The sequence below is a fragment of the Geotrypetes seraphini genome, chromosome 3 (assembly GCF_902459505.1).
Source record: "Geotrypetes seraphini chromosome 3, aGeoSer1.1, whole genome shotgun sequence".
NCBI classification, from domain to species: domain Eukaryota; kingdom Metazoa; phylum Chordata; class Amphibia; order Gymnophiona; family Dermophiidae; genus Geotrypetes; species Geotrypetes seraphini.
Genome location: NC_047086.1, coordinates 392,708,549 through 392,729,271, shown reverse-complemented (window position 1 = coordinate 392,729,271; position 20,723 = coordinate 392,708,549). Strand labels below are relative to the sequence as shown.

At 41.5% G+C, this 20,723-nt stretch overlaps 1 protein-coding gene across 1 annotated transcript in view; it reads left to right on the top strand.

Annotated features, from left to right (window-relative positions):
- The window catches only part of UBR2 (ubiquitin protein ligase E3 component n-recognin 2), a 201,054-nt gene that overhangs the window by 144,958 nt on the left and 35,373 nt on the right, over positions 1-20,723 (top strand). Inside the window, exons 26-29 of the mRNA XM_033937674.1 lie at positions 15,803-15,903; positions 16,000-16,084; positions 17,409-17,557; positions 17,655-17,710. Coding sequence (XP_033793565.1) covers positions 15,803-15,903; positions 16,000-16,084; positions 17,409-17,557; positions 17,655-17,710 — 391 coding nt within the window. The remainder of the gene's footprint in view (positions 1-15,802; positions 15,904-15,999; positions 16,085-17,408; positions 17,558-17,654; positions 17,711-20,723) is intronic.

The window sequence follows — 20,723 nt, the reverse complement described above, 5'->3', positions numbered from 1 at the left end:
CGATTCACAGGTATGTAAAGGTTGAAAAACACTGGCCTAGTTTATATTATGAGGGTTTCTTTTCCCTTTAGACAGTCAAAAGACATAGCTGCAGGGCTGTGGAGTCGGTAGATAAATCCTTCAACTCCAACTCCTGTTTCTGGTACCCACAACTCCAGTTACCCAAAATTTTCTTGACTCCTACTCCACAGTCTTGGCTGTGGAGTCGGTTGATAAATCCTTCAACTCCAACTCCTCAGTTTCTGGTACTCACAATGCCAGGTACTCAAAATTGACTCCGACTCCTCGACCCCAACTCCAACTTCACAGCCCGGCTTACCTGCTCTCCCAGTACTCTTAGAACCCATCCTACTAAGAGTACTGAATGAAAGTCCTGAGAGAGCCCATTCTTCAAAGATTGAAAACTATGAGAGCTTTTGGGATGGGGAAAGTGGCAATAGAATCCCACTAGACTTGGATGGGGAAAGAAGTAGCAGCCTTCACTGGGCTCGGGCAAGGGAAGACACATGGTGGGTGGTAATTTTACTTCAAGACAGTCATGAATATAAGAGGATTCGCCTTTTAACTGATTCTGTGCGATATAATTTTTCCCAAGGTTCCATTCTTGCTCTTTTGCTTTTCTCTATGTGTAATTGCTACCTGAATGTCATTACTACCTAATTTAAATGCTTTCATCAGTTTTTCATTGATGATACTTGGTTGTTTTTAAATTCTTCAATCCTTTGTCATTGAGATTGATCCATCCGACTCACTCTCTTATGCTTAACTGAGACAAAAATTCTCCATTTATCTACTTCTCTACATATTCTATAGTTTCCAATAGGTTTTCTATGTATTGACTCTCTACTCATTTTCTGATTCTGCAGAAACGTTTGGAGGTAGCTCTTAATAGTTTTGTGTTCTCCCTGGGACTAGAGAAATATTTTTAGCAACATTGAGGGTTTTTATTTTACTGACAACCTAACTATTTTTAATGCCTTTCAATAAAAAAAATGCTTAAATGTTTTAAGGAGTCCTGTCAAAGATTAGAGGTGCCGTTATGACGTTTTCAAAGTTTATGGAAAAGTCTGTTATATGTGATCTGCGAATTTACAGGCAGTTGATAGCACTGATTCATGTATTTTTTTTTTTTCAGTATGGTATTTTTGGTTACCAGAGCCATAATATTGTAAATTCACACTTCACACAGCAATGATCCATGTGGTCTCATCTTTCGTAATAACTTCATCTTGTCTTAAGAAAATAGTATCGATATTCCTGGATTCTTTAATTGGCCTCTTTTAACTCCTTCAAATTGACCTTATTTCCTAGCCAAGGTGCAGTTGCATCAAAATTTTAGCCACCTGTGGTCAAACAGTATGCTTCAATGAATCCCTACATAAAAAGAAACTGACAAAACCTGTCTTGGTAAAAATGATTTTTTTTCTAATTTTTAAACCATAATTACATTATTACATTACAGGTTCAATGTGGATTAGAAAGGCCTGGGCATTACCAGGGAAATACAATGCTATATATATTAATCCCTTGTCTCCAATACCCATAAAAGTCTTTACCTATAAGAAATTGGTCAGGTACTTTTGAAATAAAAAGGTGTTTATTGCTTCTCTGAAAACACTGTAATCACACATTTGAATGGAAGAAGGCAAAACAAGATGCTGATCCCTTGGTATGAATAGACAAAATAAAATTTTAGATTTAATTTTTGACTAATTGAATAAACTTAACATCATTTGATTCCAAAAACTATATTTATTACCCCCTGATAATACTTGTATCATAGACTTTGTGTATTCTGAGGCTGCGCCATCCTCTATAAAAAAAAACCCTAAGCGCGCATGCACACTTACAATGCTGTGATCCCTGACAGCGTGATTTGTGACTCTGTGGCCGTCTTCGATTGTGGCGCACGGCAGCTTGCGGTGCATGCAGCAGCTTGCATGCGTGCGGTGGTTTGAGTAGTGGCGAGAGCAACGGCAGGAGGGTGTCCGAAGTGCTGCGAGGCATCCGGCTGCTACTGCTGCACAGGGAAGTGAAGGGGGAGAGGGAAAAGATTCTGCTTTGGGGAGAGGGGTGTGCTGGGGGGCAGGCAGCAATCTTGGTTTGCTTGGGGAGCCAGAAAGAGATAGGCAGGGGACCAGGGAGAGAGACAGACAGAAAGAAAGACAGACAAGGGGCCAGGGAGAGACACAGACAGAAAGAATGACAAACAGACAGGGGGCAGAGAGACAGACAGACAGCGGCCAAGGAGTGAGAAAGAAAGACAGACAGACAGGGGGGCCAGGGAGAGACACAGACAGAAAGAATTACAAACAGACAGGGGGCCAGAGACAGACAGAAAGACAGATAAGACAGCCAGCGGCCAAAGAGAGAGAGACAAAGAAAAAAAGACAGACAGACAGGCAACGACTGAGACAGAGAGACAGAAAGAAAGACAGACACATCTATCCTAGCACTCGTTAATATAACGTGCTTAAAGACTAGTATATTATATTACAATAATCAATTTTTGAAAGCAGAAATGACTGAACTGTAGCCCTGAAGATATTAGATTCACAATATTTATTATTACTCTGAGCTTTCTTAACTTTTCACTACTTTATTTACTTGCAAAATCACAAACATGTTATCTACTTGGACACCCAAAATCCTTGCAGAAGCATTAATACTAAAAGATTGAGTAGGCCAAACACATTCTAATTTTTTTTGTTTTATTTCTATTTAATTTTAATTTATGCAATGTCCAATTATTGATTGAATCTGAAATTTCATTTAACTTGGTCATTGTATTTTCTTGATCTTGGGGGAGGGGAAACATGATAGAGATACCATCTGCATAGATATAAATATCCACCCCCATCTACTTTAAATGTCTTCCCAGATAATACAATAAAATATTAAACTTTATAGGAGATAGTGAGCATCCTTGAGGAACCTCACATTTAGCATACCATAGTGCAGAAAAGATTCCTTGCATCCTTACCTTATAAATTCTATATGACAAAAAGCCACAAACCCAATTTATAATCTTTCCAGTAATTCCAGTTTCACTCAGTGTAAAAATCATGATGTCACGTTAACCAACTCAAAGCACTCAACAAGTTGAACCGCATTTTCAAACTTTCCGGTCCCGTGCTTAGTAAAAATCTACCTTCATTGATGATGGAGCCTAAAACTGTTTCTGTACTGAATTCTTTACAAAAGCCTGATTGGACAGGATGTAAAATATCAAATGTATCGAGATATTTGTCTAGTTGTCCTGCCACCCATCCCTCCATGATTTTTGTATAAAGTCGAATAGAGACTACTGTTTGATAGTTTATAACCTCTGACATGTCTCCTTTTGGCGTTAAAATTATATTATCACAAGTCCTGGAGAACTGATTTATCTGAAACTTTTGATTTAACTGGTATCTCAAGGCAAAAGTAAATAAAGGAGACCTGGTTTTCATTAAACTGTTTGGACAGGCATCTAATATACATGAGGAGCCGAGGAATTTCTGTAGTAATGATTCAACTTCCGTTTCCATTACATATTCAAAATTCCACCAAATCCTATCCATTGGAATTTGTCCGTTTCTAACAATTCTCGTAAGGCTTCTACCTTCATCCTAAAGTAATTTACTAATTGATCAGCTGTAGGTGTAATCAACTCCACAGGAGATATCAGATTATTTTCCTTAATTAAACCAACTGTTATAACAATTTCTTCCTATCAACTTTGCCCTTTTCTATTAATTCCGAGTAAAATTCCTTTTTTCCCTAAGGACTATTTGAGTTTTATATTCCTTTATTAGGATTTTCAATTTCATCTTATCCTCTGATGATCACCATTTATTTGCAGTTTTTACAGAGTTGAAATAAGAAAATAATGAATATAGCAGGCGCAAACGTTTGGACATCCTTACAGTGAGTATTTTGTAACACCTCTTTTGGCCAAAATATCAGCTTCCAAATGTTTCCTGTAGCAAGCTAAGTGTCATTTTGCTTTTAGAATTATTTTTGTACTCTTCCTCGCAATACCCTTCTGGCTCAGAAATATTCTTATGTCTTCCTTGCATGCACTGCATGTTTGAGATCTCTCCATAGATTTTCGGTAATATTGAAGTCTGGGAACTCTGAAGGTCATTCCACAGCCTTCATTTCTTTCCCATAAATACTTCTTGGTTGACCTTAAGGCAACTTTTGGATCATTATCATGCTAAAATATCAGTGTGTTTTCAGCCTCAATTTCTTCACCAACTGTGGAGCTTCTAGAATATTCCACACATCCCTGAACCATAATAAATTTGCTCCATACTTAAGGATTGGAAAGGTGTCATGTTCTTCAATTGCTTCACTATTTTTTCCCCCCAAATGTATTTTGTGTGATTGTGGCCAAACAGTTCAATTAGTACAGAAACAGAGGGAAAAACTTGCCCAACAATATAAGCAGAAAAAACAGCTACAAGCAAATGAAGATGTCCATGCAACCAACTTAAAACTTTAACATGTGGGGGGGAGGAGCCTAAACATGATGGCGTCCTGAAGGAGTTTGGTGGAATGCTGTCAGGCCGTTTGAGACTTTTTGATGGTGAAACGGAAATCGAAGACCCGGGTTTTTCCTTTGGAACCCGGGTCAGGAGTAAGGTTATCTGGCCCGATGGATGTTTTTGTCGAGTGTCGCCATGGCGGAGATAAGAAGTCCTTGGCTGGAGGCAGGAGTTTGTCGGGAAACTCTAGGGCTTCCTTTGAGGCGGCCAGCCTCTCTCCGGAGGAGCGGAGCACGCCGGTGCAGCTGTGCTTACGCTCGTCATTGGGTACTGCGAGTGAAGCAGTAATATTGGAGGGCAGCGAAGAAGGGGAAGAGCAGGCTATACAACGTATATTGACTGCCTCAGGAACACAACTGCCACAGCGAGAAATCTTGGGGTCAACGGGGGACTCGCAGATTCTATCTTTAATGTGAGATTCTACAGGTATGGTGCAAATTAAACCTTTTGCGGCAGTTCCCTTAAAAAACAACCCAGTCATAGATCTGAATGGGAAGCCATTTCTGAATTGCAATCCTCATTGGGGACTCAGATGCAAAATTTAACAACTTATTCCTCAGGAGTGCTTTCGGAGACAGCACAATTACACCAAAGAGTGGGTAAAATAGAAACTGAAACTGTGGGGCAAAGACAAAAATTGGATAGTTTGACTGTTCAAAATCAGCTATTAATGAAGGATAATGGGAATGTTAACTTTAAACTGCAGATGCTGGAGAACGTGTCAAGACGACACAGCCTGAGATTAATTAATTTTCCTAAATTGATTACTATTTCACCACTTGATATGTTTAAAAGGTATCTCACAGGGATTTTGAAAATTCCGCAAACCTCTTAGCCACCTGTGTCGAGGGTTATCTTCCATTTGGAAAGAAGAAAACAGCTGAGGAACAACAGGCTTCTGCTAGAGAAGCGTTAGATATGTTAGACTTGACTAATATACGGAAAGATCAGATTCTGATCAGATATCAGTGGCTACACTCTTTGTTCAATTAGCTTTGGAATCTGAAAGAGATTGGTTGTTGAAGATATTTTTTTAATTTAAAGATAAAGAGTTTATGAATTACAAGATCAAAATGTACCCAGATATATCAAGAGTGACCCAAAAAAAGAGGAAACAATTTTTGATTTTGCGTCCTCAGGTTCTAAAATTGGGGGCAACATTTGTGCTTGGATTTCCTTGTAAATATGTAGTTAATTTTCAGGGAACTAGATATGTATTTTTTTGAGTCTTCACAATTGTCAAGATTTATTTCAGGTAAAGATGTGATCAATGCTAGTACCCCTGTTAACATATAAGAAGAAGGCTCGTAATATGAAGGCCGTGATATTCAGGTTCGATTGTCTGTTTACCTAATAATGATTTAATAACTACGAAATTCTGATTTATTTTAAAGCTCTCTCTCTTATATTGTGAACTAACAGTACAAAGGGAAAAATTTCCTATTTTTCTTGTTTTTATTTTAACTGTTTAATAAGAATGAGTTCAGTGATCATGAAATTGGAAACTTTAATAAAAATAAAAATTTTTTTTTTAAAAAACAACAAAACTTTAACATGTGGGTCTTGGTCCCAACAAAGATCCTAGTTTCGGCATACAAATATGCCTTCCTCAAGGGACACTTTTTTTGAGCCACATTAGACAATGAAATAGTGAGGTCATTGAATGAAGAAAATATGACAGAAGTTACTGCTAAAGCAAAATTATGCCTATGCCACTTTCACCCCAGTAGCTGTTCCAAGCTGTCTTTGTTGGCAGCCAACCTTTGGAACAATTGTATTGACAAGATAAATTCTACAGTCAAACTATGAGCACTTGTGGTCACCATTCCCTAATAATAAAAAAAACATAAAAGGATGGTGTTTACTCCCTATTAGAATCACATTGTAAGGGTGTAGTACAACTAAAGCTAGTACATTAGATAGCTCGTGAGCCCGCCAGGATAGACAGGGAAAAATGCTCAAGTACCTGAATAAATTCATGTAAACCATTCTGAGCTCTCTGGTGAGAACGGTATAGAAAATTGAATGAATGAATAAGTGAAAGCTTGAAGGATGCTAGAGTGCATAGGGAGAGGTATGGCCAGTAGGAAAAAGGAGGTATTGATGCCCCTATATAAGACTCTGATGAGACCTCATTTAGAATATTGGGTGCAATTCTGGAGGCTGCACCTTCAAAAAGATATAAACAGAGGAAGACTACTAAAATGGACGGTGGTCTTCATCATAAGGCAAAGATCTCAATATGTAAACTTTGGAGGAGAGGGGGGATATGATAAAGATATTTAACTACTTATGTGGCATAAATGCACGTGAGATGAGTCTCTGATTTGAATGGAAGCTGCAGAATGAGAAGGGCATAGGATGAAGTTAAGAGATGATAGGCTCAGGAGTAATCTAAGGAAATAACTTTTTTACAGAAAGAGTAGTAGATGCATAGAATAGTCTCCCGGTAGAGGTAGTGAAGACAGACTGTGTATGACTTCAAGAAAGCGTGGGACAGGCACGTGGGACCTCTTAGACTAGGATGGTAGCAGATAGTAGATGCTGCGGATGGGCCATTTGGCCTTTATCTGCCATCGTGTTTCTATGTTTCTAACTTCACCAGTTCTGTGCAGCTTCCTTTTTTTTATATTGGTTTGCAAACAGACTGAAAATCACTTCTCATTAAAAGCAAGCTTCAGAAATTCAAAATGCACAAAAAAGAAAAAATATTCTAATATGAAGAAATTATACAAGCATGTGCTACAAAGTCCACAGTTATGGGGAGAAACCAAGCAAATAACAATCCCTTGAAGATACAGGGCGATATATAAAGAAATAAAAATATATAAACAACAAAATCTAAGGGAAAGGATATCTATACTAACATTTACTCCAAACTAACAATATATTAATCAACCCAATATATGTATGTAGAATTTTCCAGAACATAGTTAAATCCAAACTGTCTTGCATTATCTCATTATTTCCCCGGCCTAGAGGCCTTTTCACCTTGAGGCAATTTGTTTGCTGAAACATAATAAGCTTTAGAGAAGGGAAGTTAGGCTTCTTTGGTGATATGTAAAACTTCCATATATTTCTTCAGCATGTACCCTGAAGAAAGAATTGGATGTTTGGGAAAGTTCAAAAACATAAATTCAAGTATCTGTTGGAATTTTCCAGCACTTCAGTTGTATGGATTGATTGCATTTTATCTCTCAAAAGAGCTGTTTGAGTTCTGTGGCTTCCTTTGATTGATTTTCAATTTTGTCCACCCTTTTCTGCAAAGATCTGATGTTTATGGTTGTTTCCTTTGAGGTAACTTGGTTAGATTGAATAATAGAAGTTAACTTAGAAACAGACTCATGAACAAAACAGTCCCACAAAGTGCCCAAAGTCACATTGTCTGGTTTAATCAATGGAGAAACTTTCAAAACAGGCCTCTGTTCTAATACCTGGGCCGAAGACGATATCCCTGCCATCGCTGCAGACCCAAGTGTATAGGAAGATTCAGAGGCCCTTGCTTCTGCAGCTATGGCTTTCCCCAGTGTCTCCAAAATCAACTGGGTAATCCCTTCTGCAGTCGAGGGATCTTTTTGCAACACCTCACACTACAATTCCTCAGAAGTTGCCTCTTCGAATGCTTCAATGGAGCTAGTCTGGAGTACAGCCAAAATGGTCAACAGCTCCAGAATTGTTGACTGTCGATATAGGGAAGCTTGCTGGGAATCTGAGGGGAAATACCTTACTTTCCCTCAACATTTGTTCCTCATAACTGAGGAAAACTTCAGAGCATAGCTTAACATGTCCTTCCCTCAGGACACCATCTTAGTTTATCCACCTGTATAGCTTCCATTTCTTAAGTGTTTTTCTGACAATTGAAATTGCTAGTTGGGAATATTTTGAAGTGGTTTTTTTTGTTGTTGTTGTTTGCCTTCTCGTTTGTGAATTATCTTCATTTTCAAGTGTTCAGACAGCTACTTAGAAGAGCCCAGAGTTGCTAAAAGCAGAGAAAACAATCACAATCTGATAGTTCAGAAGAGTCAGAACATTGTTAAACTGGTGAATTGTCTTACCTGACTTATCAAAGAACTAATGAATCTATATTGAGGTTTTTTATCTATTTATTTATTTCCAGAGATTTGATATACCGCAAGCGATTTGCTGTGGCAACTATTTAGTTTACAATAATAATAAGATAAGAGAGACAGAAAGGGGGATTGCATAGAAAGAGTCGCACAGCAGTTGGTTGAAAGGATTCCATAAACATGTGGGTTTTGAGGAGTTGTACTTGGGGAAAGAGGTTTCTGAACAGATGTTAGAAGGCAAGTCATTCTATAGTGAGGGGCCTAGCAGAAGCTAGTCTCTCGAGAGTGTGAGATGAAAAGACAAGACAGCGGGCTTTGCAAAGAGATTAGCAGTCGAGGATCGAAGGTTCGGTGAGGTGTGTAAGGGTTTAAGGAGGGCACCCAGGTCAGTAGGATAAAGGGACTTGAAGACCAAACAGAAGAAGTTTAAATTTAATGCAAGCAAAGACCAGGAGCCAGTGTTCAGATTGAAGTAGGGGAGTACCAGGTGTCAAGAATGTCAAAGTTTTTGTGTTTGCCATATTCACTCATTTATTATTTTGAATCTCTGAAGATCAACAAATAGTCATTTTGCATTCAGGAGTACTTAAATGGGCCACCGCATGTGCGGATCACCGGACTGGATGGACCTCGGTCTGATCCGGTGAGGGCTTTTCTTATGTTCTTATTAAAATTTGCCGTCAAATGCTGCGTTTAACTTTGAATCACATAGAGATCATAACAACTTCTGTTTGCTTAGGTAGTCATTGAAACATAAATTTTGACTAGGAAGTCTAAGCCTTTGCTCAGAATTATATACTCCATTTGTCATTCATGGCATCGCTTCACTGGTACCTATTAAGTATTAAAACTTCAGGGCTTTACCTTTTAAGCTCTGCCATATATCTCCACCTTCATTCTATGACTAGATTCATTTTTATTTATTTGACAAGCTTCTATTCTCTAAAAAAAAATCTAAGTTAGTAATGCACAGTTAAATATAAATCAAGCAATATGACTGGCTAAAAGGACCTTATCTGTCATATTGCAAATAAATCTGCTTAAAAAGATATGTATTTAGTTGCCTCTGAAAGATAATTGTCAATTATTTTAGTTCTACTTATTGGACCTGCAACTCATCTCATTCTCTTTGCTCCCAGTCATCATGTATCGTCTTCAACATTCCCAAAACCAAATGTGTAACTGTCCTAACTCCATATCATGTCCCTTTTAGAGCCCTTTCTTTGAAATATTCATACCAGTTCAGTGGCAAGTGCTGTGCATTACTGTATGGATTATCTAGATTCGGTTCCTGGTCTTAGTCTGTACCCCTTGGCTAGCTGAGGCTTCCATGTTGCCAGAGCAGTGTTCAGTCCTTGAGGACAAATTGTCACAGCCATTCCTCAGAGAGGACATTTAATAAAGGCATTAATGTGCGTTTTATAAAAATAGGTTCCCAAATTAAGGTTACCTAACATCTGGCAAAACCTGGACATGTCCTCTTTTTAGAGGACTGTCCAGGCTTCCGGACAGGCTTTTCAAAGCTCAGCATTTGTCTGGGTTTTGGAAAGCCCCGGCAAACTCCAGCCACATATGGAGGGCCTCTGAGCAAGCGCAAATGACGTCACACACACATCCATGTCTGCTTCAGGCTCATCGCAGAAGAGAGCAGGCTTGCTGGGGGTGAGGCTGGAGGCAGAATGGGGTGGGTTATGTGTTCGGGGTTTTCCTTTGTAAAATATGGTAAACCTAACCAGCCCTAGTAACATACAAAGCCCAATGCACAAGTTTATACCTACTCCGATAAAGTTATAAATATATGCTTGTAATTTGTGTGGGCATAATATACCAGTATTTTTTAAGTAGGTGTGTATATTGCAGTTCTATCTTTGTAGTACCTACACTATGCCCCTGAAAAGGTCTGCATGCAGATGTCTTAAAAGAAGACATGCGATTTCTGTGTCTACTTTTACTTGCATACAGACCCTTTCTACTTGTAAAATGGGCTTTCAGGTGTATATTTGGGTTTCAGAGGGAGCCTGTGTCTGTTGACTGTTACTGTGGTGGCTGGGATACTAGTACTTATCTTTTCTATAGCATTGCTAGACATACTTAGCAACTGTACATTAAAACATTCAAGAGACAGTCCCTTCTCAGTAGAGCTTACAATCTAATCAAACAGGACAAGTACTGGATCTGCAATCCAGTAAAAGGCCAGTTCTAGGGCCACACACATGCAGGTTCAGAAACAAAAAGAAACATACTATGTTAATTGTTTTACTACTAAATACACAAAACTGGCTTGAAATACTAAAATCCCACAATAAAAGAATATGAAAAAAACCCCAACATTATCTTATGGCAACTCATAGTAGTTAGAATGTAAGAACAATGCCAGGCAGACCTCTACAGTCAGTCTGTCCCAGAAATGCCAAAGGAAGACTATGATCAAGTATTTTATATCACATTCTATGTTGGTTTAGTCATTAATTTATAATGAGTGTGACTTGGACAGACTGGATGGACTGTTCAGGTCTTTATTTGCCATCATTTACTATATTACGTCTTTACTATATTCATGCATTGTGGATCATCATCGTTAATGTGCATGAAAACTAGCCCACAACAAAGAAGGGAGCTGAGAAATAATGGAAAAGAACAGTATATGCAATGCAACACCAGATAGAGAGAACCTAATTACCTTCCACTGCCATGGACAGCTGAATTATTATACTAGAAATATTTTTAATTCTGAAGGCTCAAAGAACATGTAGCTGCTATTTTGGAGCATAAGTGTTCGCAAGGATAATGAAACAATATTTGGCCCCAAGGAAAATAATCCTATGTCCCAAGGCAATACATTTTTCCTCCATACATAGGCACTTGAAAGGTACAGTTAAATCATATTCTTTGACCAAGGAGTAATTTCTTCATATGATGGACAAAGAACTAAACCCTTCTTCCAGTGCAATAGGTGAGACATTGTAGACCATAGGGTTATTTCCCTTTACCCGCATGGGCTGCAGAAGAGAACCATTCCAGGTTTTTCACTCTGCCTCTAGAGTACTTCACAGGCTAGATTAGCTCCTCCCATCAGCCTTTCTCTTCTGCATGCATGGCTGAAGGTGTTAGAGTTCTGCTCTCCCACATTTATTATTTTTAATTTGGTGAAGTTTCATTCCCAAGAATTCATTAATAGATTTCTCTAAAACTATTGACAACGGCAGGAATGGCATGCCATTAGCATCTCCATGTGCAACATATTGAAGTTAATACTCTGAGGTGGTGGGTTCAAACCCACAATGCTCCTTGTGACCCTGGGCAAGTCACTTGGTCCCCCATTGCCCCAGGTATATTAGATAAGTTGTGAGGCCGCTGGGGCAGACGGGGAAAATTGCTTGTGTACCAGAATAAATCCATGTAAACCATTCTGAGCTCCCCTGGAATCAAATAAATAAATAATAATTGCTGTTCACAGGTACAACAGCTTCCCGAACAATGCCAGGAAGTTCATTGATATAGCACCTAAACATATCCTTAGCTGAAATAGGTGACAATAATAATAATTATTTTATTTTTATATACCACCAAAGCCATGAAAAGTTCGAGGCTGTTTACAACAAGAAGCGCTGGACAATCAGCGAAGAGGTCAACAAATTCAAAGACATCTATACAATCTTATATAATGGAAGAAGTAGAAAGCTATATACAGTCAAACCTCGGTTTGCGAGTAACCCTGTTTGCGAGTGTTTTGCAAGACGAGCAAAACACTCAGCAAACTTTTGACTCGCAAACCAAGTGTTGACTCGATTTGCGACCACCCCCCCCCCCCCGATAACCGGCATCGCTTCCCCCTCGCTCCAACTGGCACCCCCGCCAGTGCAACTTAAATTTACCCACCTCCCTGTCTAGCACCGGCACGCAGGCACAGCTCGTGTGCCTAAAAGATCTTCCGGCTTCGGTTCCATAGACAAAGCGCGCCTTTGTCCCGGCGCACCGAGAATCTCGGTGAGAGGGAGAATAGAAGTCCTTGAGCATGCGCAGATGCATGCTCAAGGCAGGCAGAAGCCGGAGGTGTCAGGTCAAAAGCGCGCCGGGACAAAGGCGCGCTTTGTCTATGGAACCGAAGCTGGAAGATCTTCTAGGCACACGAGCTGTGCCTGCGTGCCGGTGCCGGTGCTGGTGCTAGACGGGGAGGTGGGTAAATTTAAGTTGTACTGGCGGGGGTGCCGGTTCGCGCGGTGGGGGGAGTGCCGGTTGGAGCGAGGGGGCCTTTGCGAGCGGGGAGGGGAGCGATGCGGTTATCGGGGGTGGGGGGGTGGGAACGTATCAAAGCGAGTTTCCATTATTTCCTATGGGGAAACTCGCTTTGATAAACAAGTATTTTGGATTACGAGCATGCTCCTGGAACGGATTATGCTCGTAATCCAAAGTACCACTGTAGTTCATAAGGTTAATGGTTGAATTTGCAGTGCTATAAAATTCTTAGTTTACAAATCGATTGAACAAACTCGTTTTTATCAATTTTCTAAAATTGAGGTAGGTTGAGGAGTGCGTGATAACGTTGTCAGCCTAGAGGCCTATGGGAGATTATATCAATCTGGCTCTGGCATGGGAAGGCAGATAGACCCTTAGTGCAGGGAGACTGTGTTAAGTTTCCTTGATTGAATCATGACTAGCTAAAAGGTGTTAATGTCTGATTAAGAGGGTGCTTAGGACAATGGTGCACAGATCAAGCCAGAGACTTAATCCCATCACCATGCTTGCGGGTATCTCACCCTCCTTTGTCAATTAAATTGACCATTGTCTCAAACAGTTTGCAAGTTCTAAACAGAAAGATACTGGGAGATACAATATTTTCTCTAGTCAGAATAAGATTCCAAGGTATAAAAGCCTGCTCTCTGCTCTATCAAGTTATCTCTCTTTTTCTATGGAGCTATCAATCTATCTCTTTTTCTATCAAGCTATCATGAGAGGGGTCTTGGCTCTCTCTCTCTCTCTCTCTCTCTCTCTCTCTCTCTCTCTCTCTCTCTCTCTCTCTTTCTATCTAGCTATCTCTTGGCTCTTTGCTTGGCACTCTGGTTCTGTCTTGGCTCTCCCTCTCTCTGTCTATCCTTCCCTTTATCTATGGAACACGAAGCTTCCTAGAACTGCAAACTTCTATGTCCCTCTTTGCCTCTGACCTCTGTAAGGCAGGGAAACTGCTATGCTCTCTATTTAATTGTAATGCTTAATTGTAATGATTATAAATATTGCTTTTCTGTAAGGCTATTTCTATAATATATTCTTTATGCAAACACCTCTGGCTATGCCTTCTTTATTCTTCTTTCTGGTGAGTCATCTGTGAGGGAACTGAACCTGGGACCTGGCGTTGGTCAGTGCGCATTTCACTTAACCCCTACCACCTAACATTGTGGGGGTGCGACTATCCTTACATTTTATTAAACTGACAAAAGTTACTCAGCCAATCGTTCCATTTGCCTGCCTGGAAGGCGAGGGTTCTGGCCAGGAATCTTTTGCAGTGGTAGGCCTTTAAAAGTTAAAAGCCTCTCACTGTAGAGGGGGGGCGCAATCTACCTCAGTAGATAATGTGATCTTGGCTGTTGTAACTACAGGTGCTTAAATGTTTTGCACACTGATACTAGGTTATGCTAGTATTCTGTAACAGAAGCTTGGGTGCCCAGATGTCATTATGTAATAAACTCCCTCCACACACCATCAGGGTGCTTAAATGAAGGATCCCAGGTGATTTGCAGGACTGCGACATGAACTTCAGTCCAGGCATTCACATCTCACTGCTGTATGGAAAGCGACTCCTGACATGACGGTGTGTCTTCCAGAATCTCTAGAGATTAGGCTTCAAATCCACTTTTCTTTTCCAAGCTGCATTTTTAAAAATATAGATGAAATGAAAAGGCTAATGATAGTGTGGCACAGTGGTTAAAGCTACAACCTCAGCACCCTGAGGTGATGGGTTCAAACCCATGCTGCTCCTTGTGACCCTGGGCAAGTCACTTAATCCCCCCCATTGCCCCAGGTACATTAATGTGAGCCCACAGGGAGAGAAAGGGAAAAATGCTTGAGTGAGCTCCCCTGGGATAACGGTATAGAAAAATGAATAAATACCGTATTTTTTGCTCCATAAGATGCACCTGACATAAGACACACCCTAGATTTAGAGGAGGAAAACAAGAAAAAAAACCATTCTGAACCAAATTCTCCCTGACAGGCTCTGCACCCTGTCCCCCCTCTCTGTCCCCTCCCCCTCTGTACCCTGCCCCCACTCTGGTGGTCTATTGGTAGGTCAGGACAGGCCTAGTAGACAGGCAGGCAGGCAGGCCCCGTACCTTAAATCATCCCCCCATGCCCCCCACGTGCCCCCCCAGTACTTTAAATCATCCCTCCATACAACCATGTGACCCCCAGTACCTTAAATCATCCCCCCACGTACCTCCCCAGTACCTTTATTAATCACATCCCCCCATACCTTTAATCATACGCCCTCGGTACCTTTTTAAATTCCTCCCTCCTTAGACGGCTCATCTTTCCCAGCCAGCGCACACAGGCCATAAGTGCAGAGATCAGGAGCAAGCCCTCCGCACTCCCACCTGGACCCGCGCCGATCTCTTTAAATATGCAGCGGCGGGGGGGGGGTTAAAAAATGTGGCAGCCGGCTTAACAAATTTGTATCTTCGCTTCATAAGACACACATTTCCACCCCCTTTTTGGGGGTGGAAAAATTGCGTCTTATGGAGCAAAAAATACGGTAAATAAAAATTTGAAATAAGCCTAATCCAGTACCTTTTTTGTTCTATGTTCCCCCTTTTATGTCGAAGGCAACCTGTAACGGATCCATCTGTGAGGATTTGCTATTTTGCTTGTCCTCAGAGAAGGCCAACTGTTTACTTGTTTTTCATGGACAGCAGGATACAAATCCTCATATACCTTCCCGGCTCTCAAAGGAGATTTCTGCTGTGAGTTGTGTTAAACTGAGGGAGGTTCTGTACAGCAATGAAATGGTACACATGCATGGTGAGATTTCTCAACTACTTCCAGATGAATGTATGCTGGGGAAGCTTTTTATGTGCCAGGCTATTTATGTGCCATCCGGTCACCCATTTTGTGGGGACTTGGATCTTGTCCATTACGAACACCTGCTACAGGTAAATAACTTGATTTTATCACTTGATTTTTCTTATAGTGCATCTGTGTTTTTATTGACAGGTTAGATTTTTCAGTTCAGCCAGGTCTTGCTGATTGGATAGAAGCAACTTATCAACAAATCCAAGCTTTGCACACACTTCAGGAGAAAAATAAAATTTCTTGTAAGTTTTTAAGAAGATAATTTTTAAATGCCTTCATTTTGAAACTTGGGAAAATAAATGACTTAAAATTAAAGTATTTTATTGATCATTTTGGAGACCTAGGTGATACATCCAGTCTTAACCTTGAAGAAATTGATGAGCTGCCCCTTCTTGAAGGATTCATTTCAGATTTTCAGCCAAAGTATGTAATGAGTATTGTTTATTCCTATAAAGGTCTGCCTTCTTTTCATTTGGCCCAGAGGGTCCTTGGCCTTTTCATGTGAAGAGCTGTAGCTGTACAGGACATTTCAAATCACTAGAAGGACTGGTTGGGATGCAGAATTTCCCTTGGAGTAGAGTTTGATGAGTGAGGGGGGTAGGGGCATCGTTTTTGGCCTTTTCAAGTTTATTTTAGCTTGATATACCACCCAAGAGAGAGAACTTTAAAAGCAGTTTTTAAATATAATATAAAATGAAAGAAAAAGAAAGAGAGATTACATTTCTAAATAGGAAAGAAAACAGGATAGAGTTTCTACAGAGCAGGCCCCCAACTGTGTGTCCGTGCGACTACCCAGACTGGTTCCCTAGAGCGATCAGTTGGAAGAAGGCATAGAAATATTTTCAAATTACATTTAAATCTCTGAAAAGAGCGTTCCAAACATAGAAGTGATGGGAGGTTATTTCGGAGAGAAGGGCCTACTACACTAAAGTTTTGAGCAGATAGTAGGTATGTTGGAAACATGAGACTACAAAATTGTTAGATTGGGAAGAAGAAAAGGTTCTTGTTCAGGAGGTTAAAGATGTAGAGAGGTGAGCCAGAATAGTGTATTTTGTGCACTTATGGATAGACTTTTAAAGGCTATCTTGTGGGTGATCTCAAATGCTTGCGAATGAAGGTAGCAAGGGGCAGGGTTCCCGGCAGCATAGCAAATATTCATGTTCCCTGCATCTAACCTTTCTCAAATATCTGCCCCATAGGGGAGTGGGAGGTAGGTGGATGGGAGGATAGAATGTGTGTTTGTTTAGTCTTCTCACTCCCAACTTTTCACCCTATTCGCCTCTTATTCTGCTCTCACCCTATATTGTTCCCTTCCTTTCTTCTGTCTCCACTTACTCAGAAGTATAGAAAATGGTGGCAGATAATGACATTAGGCCTATCCAGTCTGCCTATCCATACCATCCACTATATATGTTCTTCTTCCTTAGAAATTCTAGTTGTTTGTCCCATGCCTTCTTGAATTTGGATAGTAAGGTCTTTAAGTCTGTCCCCATACACTTTGATGAAGGTCACCGGAGCAGAGAGAGGAGACTCGTCACTAACCAGATAAAGTAGAAATCATGGATGAGGGTTAGCAAGCTAGCTAGAATATAAATGATCATGAAATTAAAAGGATAGCACTCTTTCTTGCACCCCTTAATTGCAGGATATAGATTATTCTTTAAAAAATTGAGGGTTTTTTTTATTAAATAAAAATTCTTCTGGCATTTGGCATAAATAAACATTTCTGTAACTAAATTTCTCTTAGGAACCCTTATTCAGAAAGCATTAGAGAGATGCTGAGAACATTTGGAACAGCAACATATAAAGTGGGACTAAAGGTGCATCCGAATGAACAGGATCCACGTGTGTCTATAATGTGCTGGGGCAGCTGTGCATACACGATACAATCTATAGGTAACAAAGTTCTCTTCTCTTTCTGTGCACTCAAATGGATATGTGAGTGTGAGAGCTGTCTGTGTTTATTCAAAGGGCATGTTTTTATTGCCCACAGAACGAATTTTAGCAGATGAAGATAAACCATTATTTGGACAGCTGCCTTGTCGTCAGGTAAGACTTGGTACAGGGATGTGTTCAGATAGCTTACTGTATTTACTTGAATATAAACAGATTTGGGGGCCAAAAAAAATGGCTGAAAAATTGGGGTCTCTGTTTATATTCAAGTCTTCCACTGCTGCCAAACCCCCCCTCCCCCAAACCAGTAGACTTCAGCCCTTGCTCTCACCCCCACCGGTCGGTAGCTAGTATTTCCTCCCTCTCAAGCAAGAGTAAACCCCTACCCCCAGGCCTACCTTGATTTTCTGGTGGTCTAGTGGTGCGTTGGGGCAGAAGCAGTTTCCACTCACTCCTACCTATTCTTTCTCCACAGCAAAAGTGGCTGTTGAGACTTCCAGCAGCAGTTACATGAGGGACTGGTGAGAGAGGGAACTCTAGCTGCCGGCCAGTGGGGGTAGGGGTGCTGGGGAGAGGGGTTTGCAGTGGTGGAGGCCGGGAGGGAGAGTGGGTAGGGCACCACAGGGAAGGCAAGGGCAGAAATAGTAGAATATTTACCCTCCAGTTTATATTTGAGTTGGTGTCGGGTCGGACGCTTTGTGTTGGGGAGGGGGCCGTGCCGTCGTGGGGGGGAGTCGGCCTATGGAGCAGGAGGGACCGGGCACCCCTTCTGCTCCCAACATTTTTAAAGGTACAGGGAGGGAGAGAGGGTGGGTGGGTCTGCCCAACCCAGCCCGGCCTAACCATGGGTGGACCGGTCGGGTGCGGTGGACTCTCCTGCTCCCCCCTTCCAGGTAATCTTGCCGCTCAGACTCTCCTGCTCTCTGCTGCCTTCCGTGCAGTGTGAGCTCATGGGTTTAAAGCTGGGCTGCACTGCGGCGTGCAGCTCCGCTTTAAACCCACGGGCTCGCACTGAAGGGATGGCGGCAGAGAGTAGGAGCTCAGGGCAGAAAGCAGGACTAGAAGATCGGGGCGAGCAGGCAAGAGACACGGGGCAGAGCAGGGCTTCTATGGAGCTGGAGAGTCGAAAATGCGTTTTCGACTGGTCTCCAGCAGTCGCTTCTTGGGTTGAGCGGCCAGCCCAGTTGGATCTGAAATTTTGTGTAGTAAATTGGGTTGCTGTCCAATTTGCATGCGTTTCACCTCATTTGCATGCACAGATTCGAAGCGGATCGCAGGAAAGGTAAGTGAATCAGGCCGGATGGAAATTTGATAGTAAAGTGCTCGCAAACCAATCAGTACACGATCGGTTTGCTTTGTGAATCTAGCCCATAGTGTTGGGAACAATAGTGTACATTTCTCTCCATCCTTCCCCCTGTGGTGACCAACATTGTCTCTCCTTACATCCCTCCCACTGACAGTGATGTTGACACAGAAATTATGAGGTTCAACGTGGATAAGTGTAAAGTGATGCATGTCAGTAACAAAAATCTCATGCACGAATACAGGATGTCCGGGGCTGTTCTTGGAGAGACCTCCCAGGAAAGAGACTTGGGAGTTCTGATCGACATGTCGATGAAGCCGCCTATGCAATGGTGAAAAGGGCGAACAGAATGCTAGGAATGATTAAAAAAAGGATCACGAACAGATCAGAGAGGATTATCATGCCGCTGTACTGGGCCATGGTGCGCCCTCACCTGGAATACCGTGTCCAACACTGGTCGCTGTACATGAAGAAGGACACGGTACTACTCGAAAGAGTCCAGAGAAGAGCGACTAAAATGGTTAAGGGGCTGGAGGAGTTGCCGTACAGTGAGAGATTGAAGAAACTGGGCCTCTTCTCCCTTGAAAAGAGGAGACTGAGAGGGGACTTGATCAAAACGTTCAAAATACTGAAAGAAATAGACTTAGTAGATAAAGACAGACTGTTCATTCTTTCCAAGGAAGGGAGAACTAGAGGGCACTCTCTAAAGTTGAAAGGGGATAGATTCCATACAAACATAAGGAAATTCTTCTTCACTCAGAGAGTGGTGGAAAACTGGAATGCTCTTCTGGAATCTGTTATAGGGGAAAACACACTTCAAGGTTTCAAAATTAAGTTGGACAAGTTCTTGCTAAACTGGAATATACGCAGGTGAGGCTGGACTCATTTAGAGCACTGGTCTTTGACCTGATGGCCACCGCGTGAGCGGACTACTGGGCAGGATGGACCACTGGTCTGACCCAGTAACGGCAATTCTTATGTTCTTATCGTGCTCAGCAGTTGCGGGACCTTAAATATCTGCTCAAGTTGTACCAACTCCCACCCCAACCAAAACCCGGGTGATTCTGGACATCTCCAGAATCATTACAGTGGAGAAAGGGCATCAAGCAGTAAGAGATAGGGTATTACCTCTTATGCTGAGAAATTGTCAGAATGTCAGACTGGGCCATCTCTCACAGGATGACTCTCAAAACCATGTACATTGCAGGTGAATACTCTGTCACTGGGACAAGCTGAGCTGTATATTCCAAACCTACAAGTGGTCTTCGGGGGTAGCAAAGATGAATTTTTGCAAGTAGGGTACACCTATGGTGGATCTCTGTGCTTTCTCACTTCTATTCCATCATAGGAAATTGTGGAAAATTAACCTTAATTGTCTTTCTCCTGGATTAGTTTAGGATCATTAGTTGAGGTGGAACTGGAAGATATGTCGCCGTACTTGAAGGACATGGTACTACTCGAAAGGGTACAGAGAAGAGCGACTAAAATGTTTAAGGGGCTGGAGGAGTTGACGTACAGTGAGAGATTAGAGAAACTGGGCCTCTTCTCCCTTGAAAAGAGGAGACTGAGAGGGGACTTGATTGAAACATTCAAGATAATGAAGGGAATAGACTTAATAGATAAAGGCAGGTTGTTCACCCTCTCCAAGGTAGGGAGAACAAGAGGGCACTCTCTAAAGTTAAAAGGGGATAGATTCCGTACAAACGTAAGGAAGTTCTTTTTCACCCAGAGAGTGGTAGAAAACTGGAACGCTCTTCCGGAGGCTGTTATAAGGGAAAACACCCTCCAGGGATTCAAGACAAAGTTAGACGAGTTCCTGCTGAACTGGAGCACACACAGGTAGGGCTGGTCTCGGTTGGGGCGCTG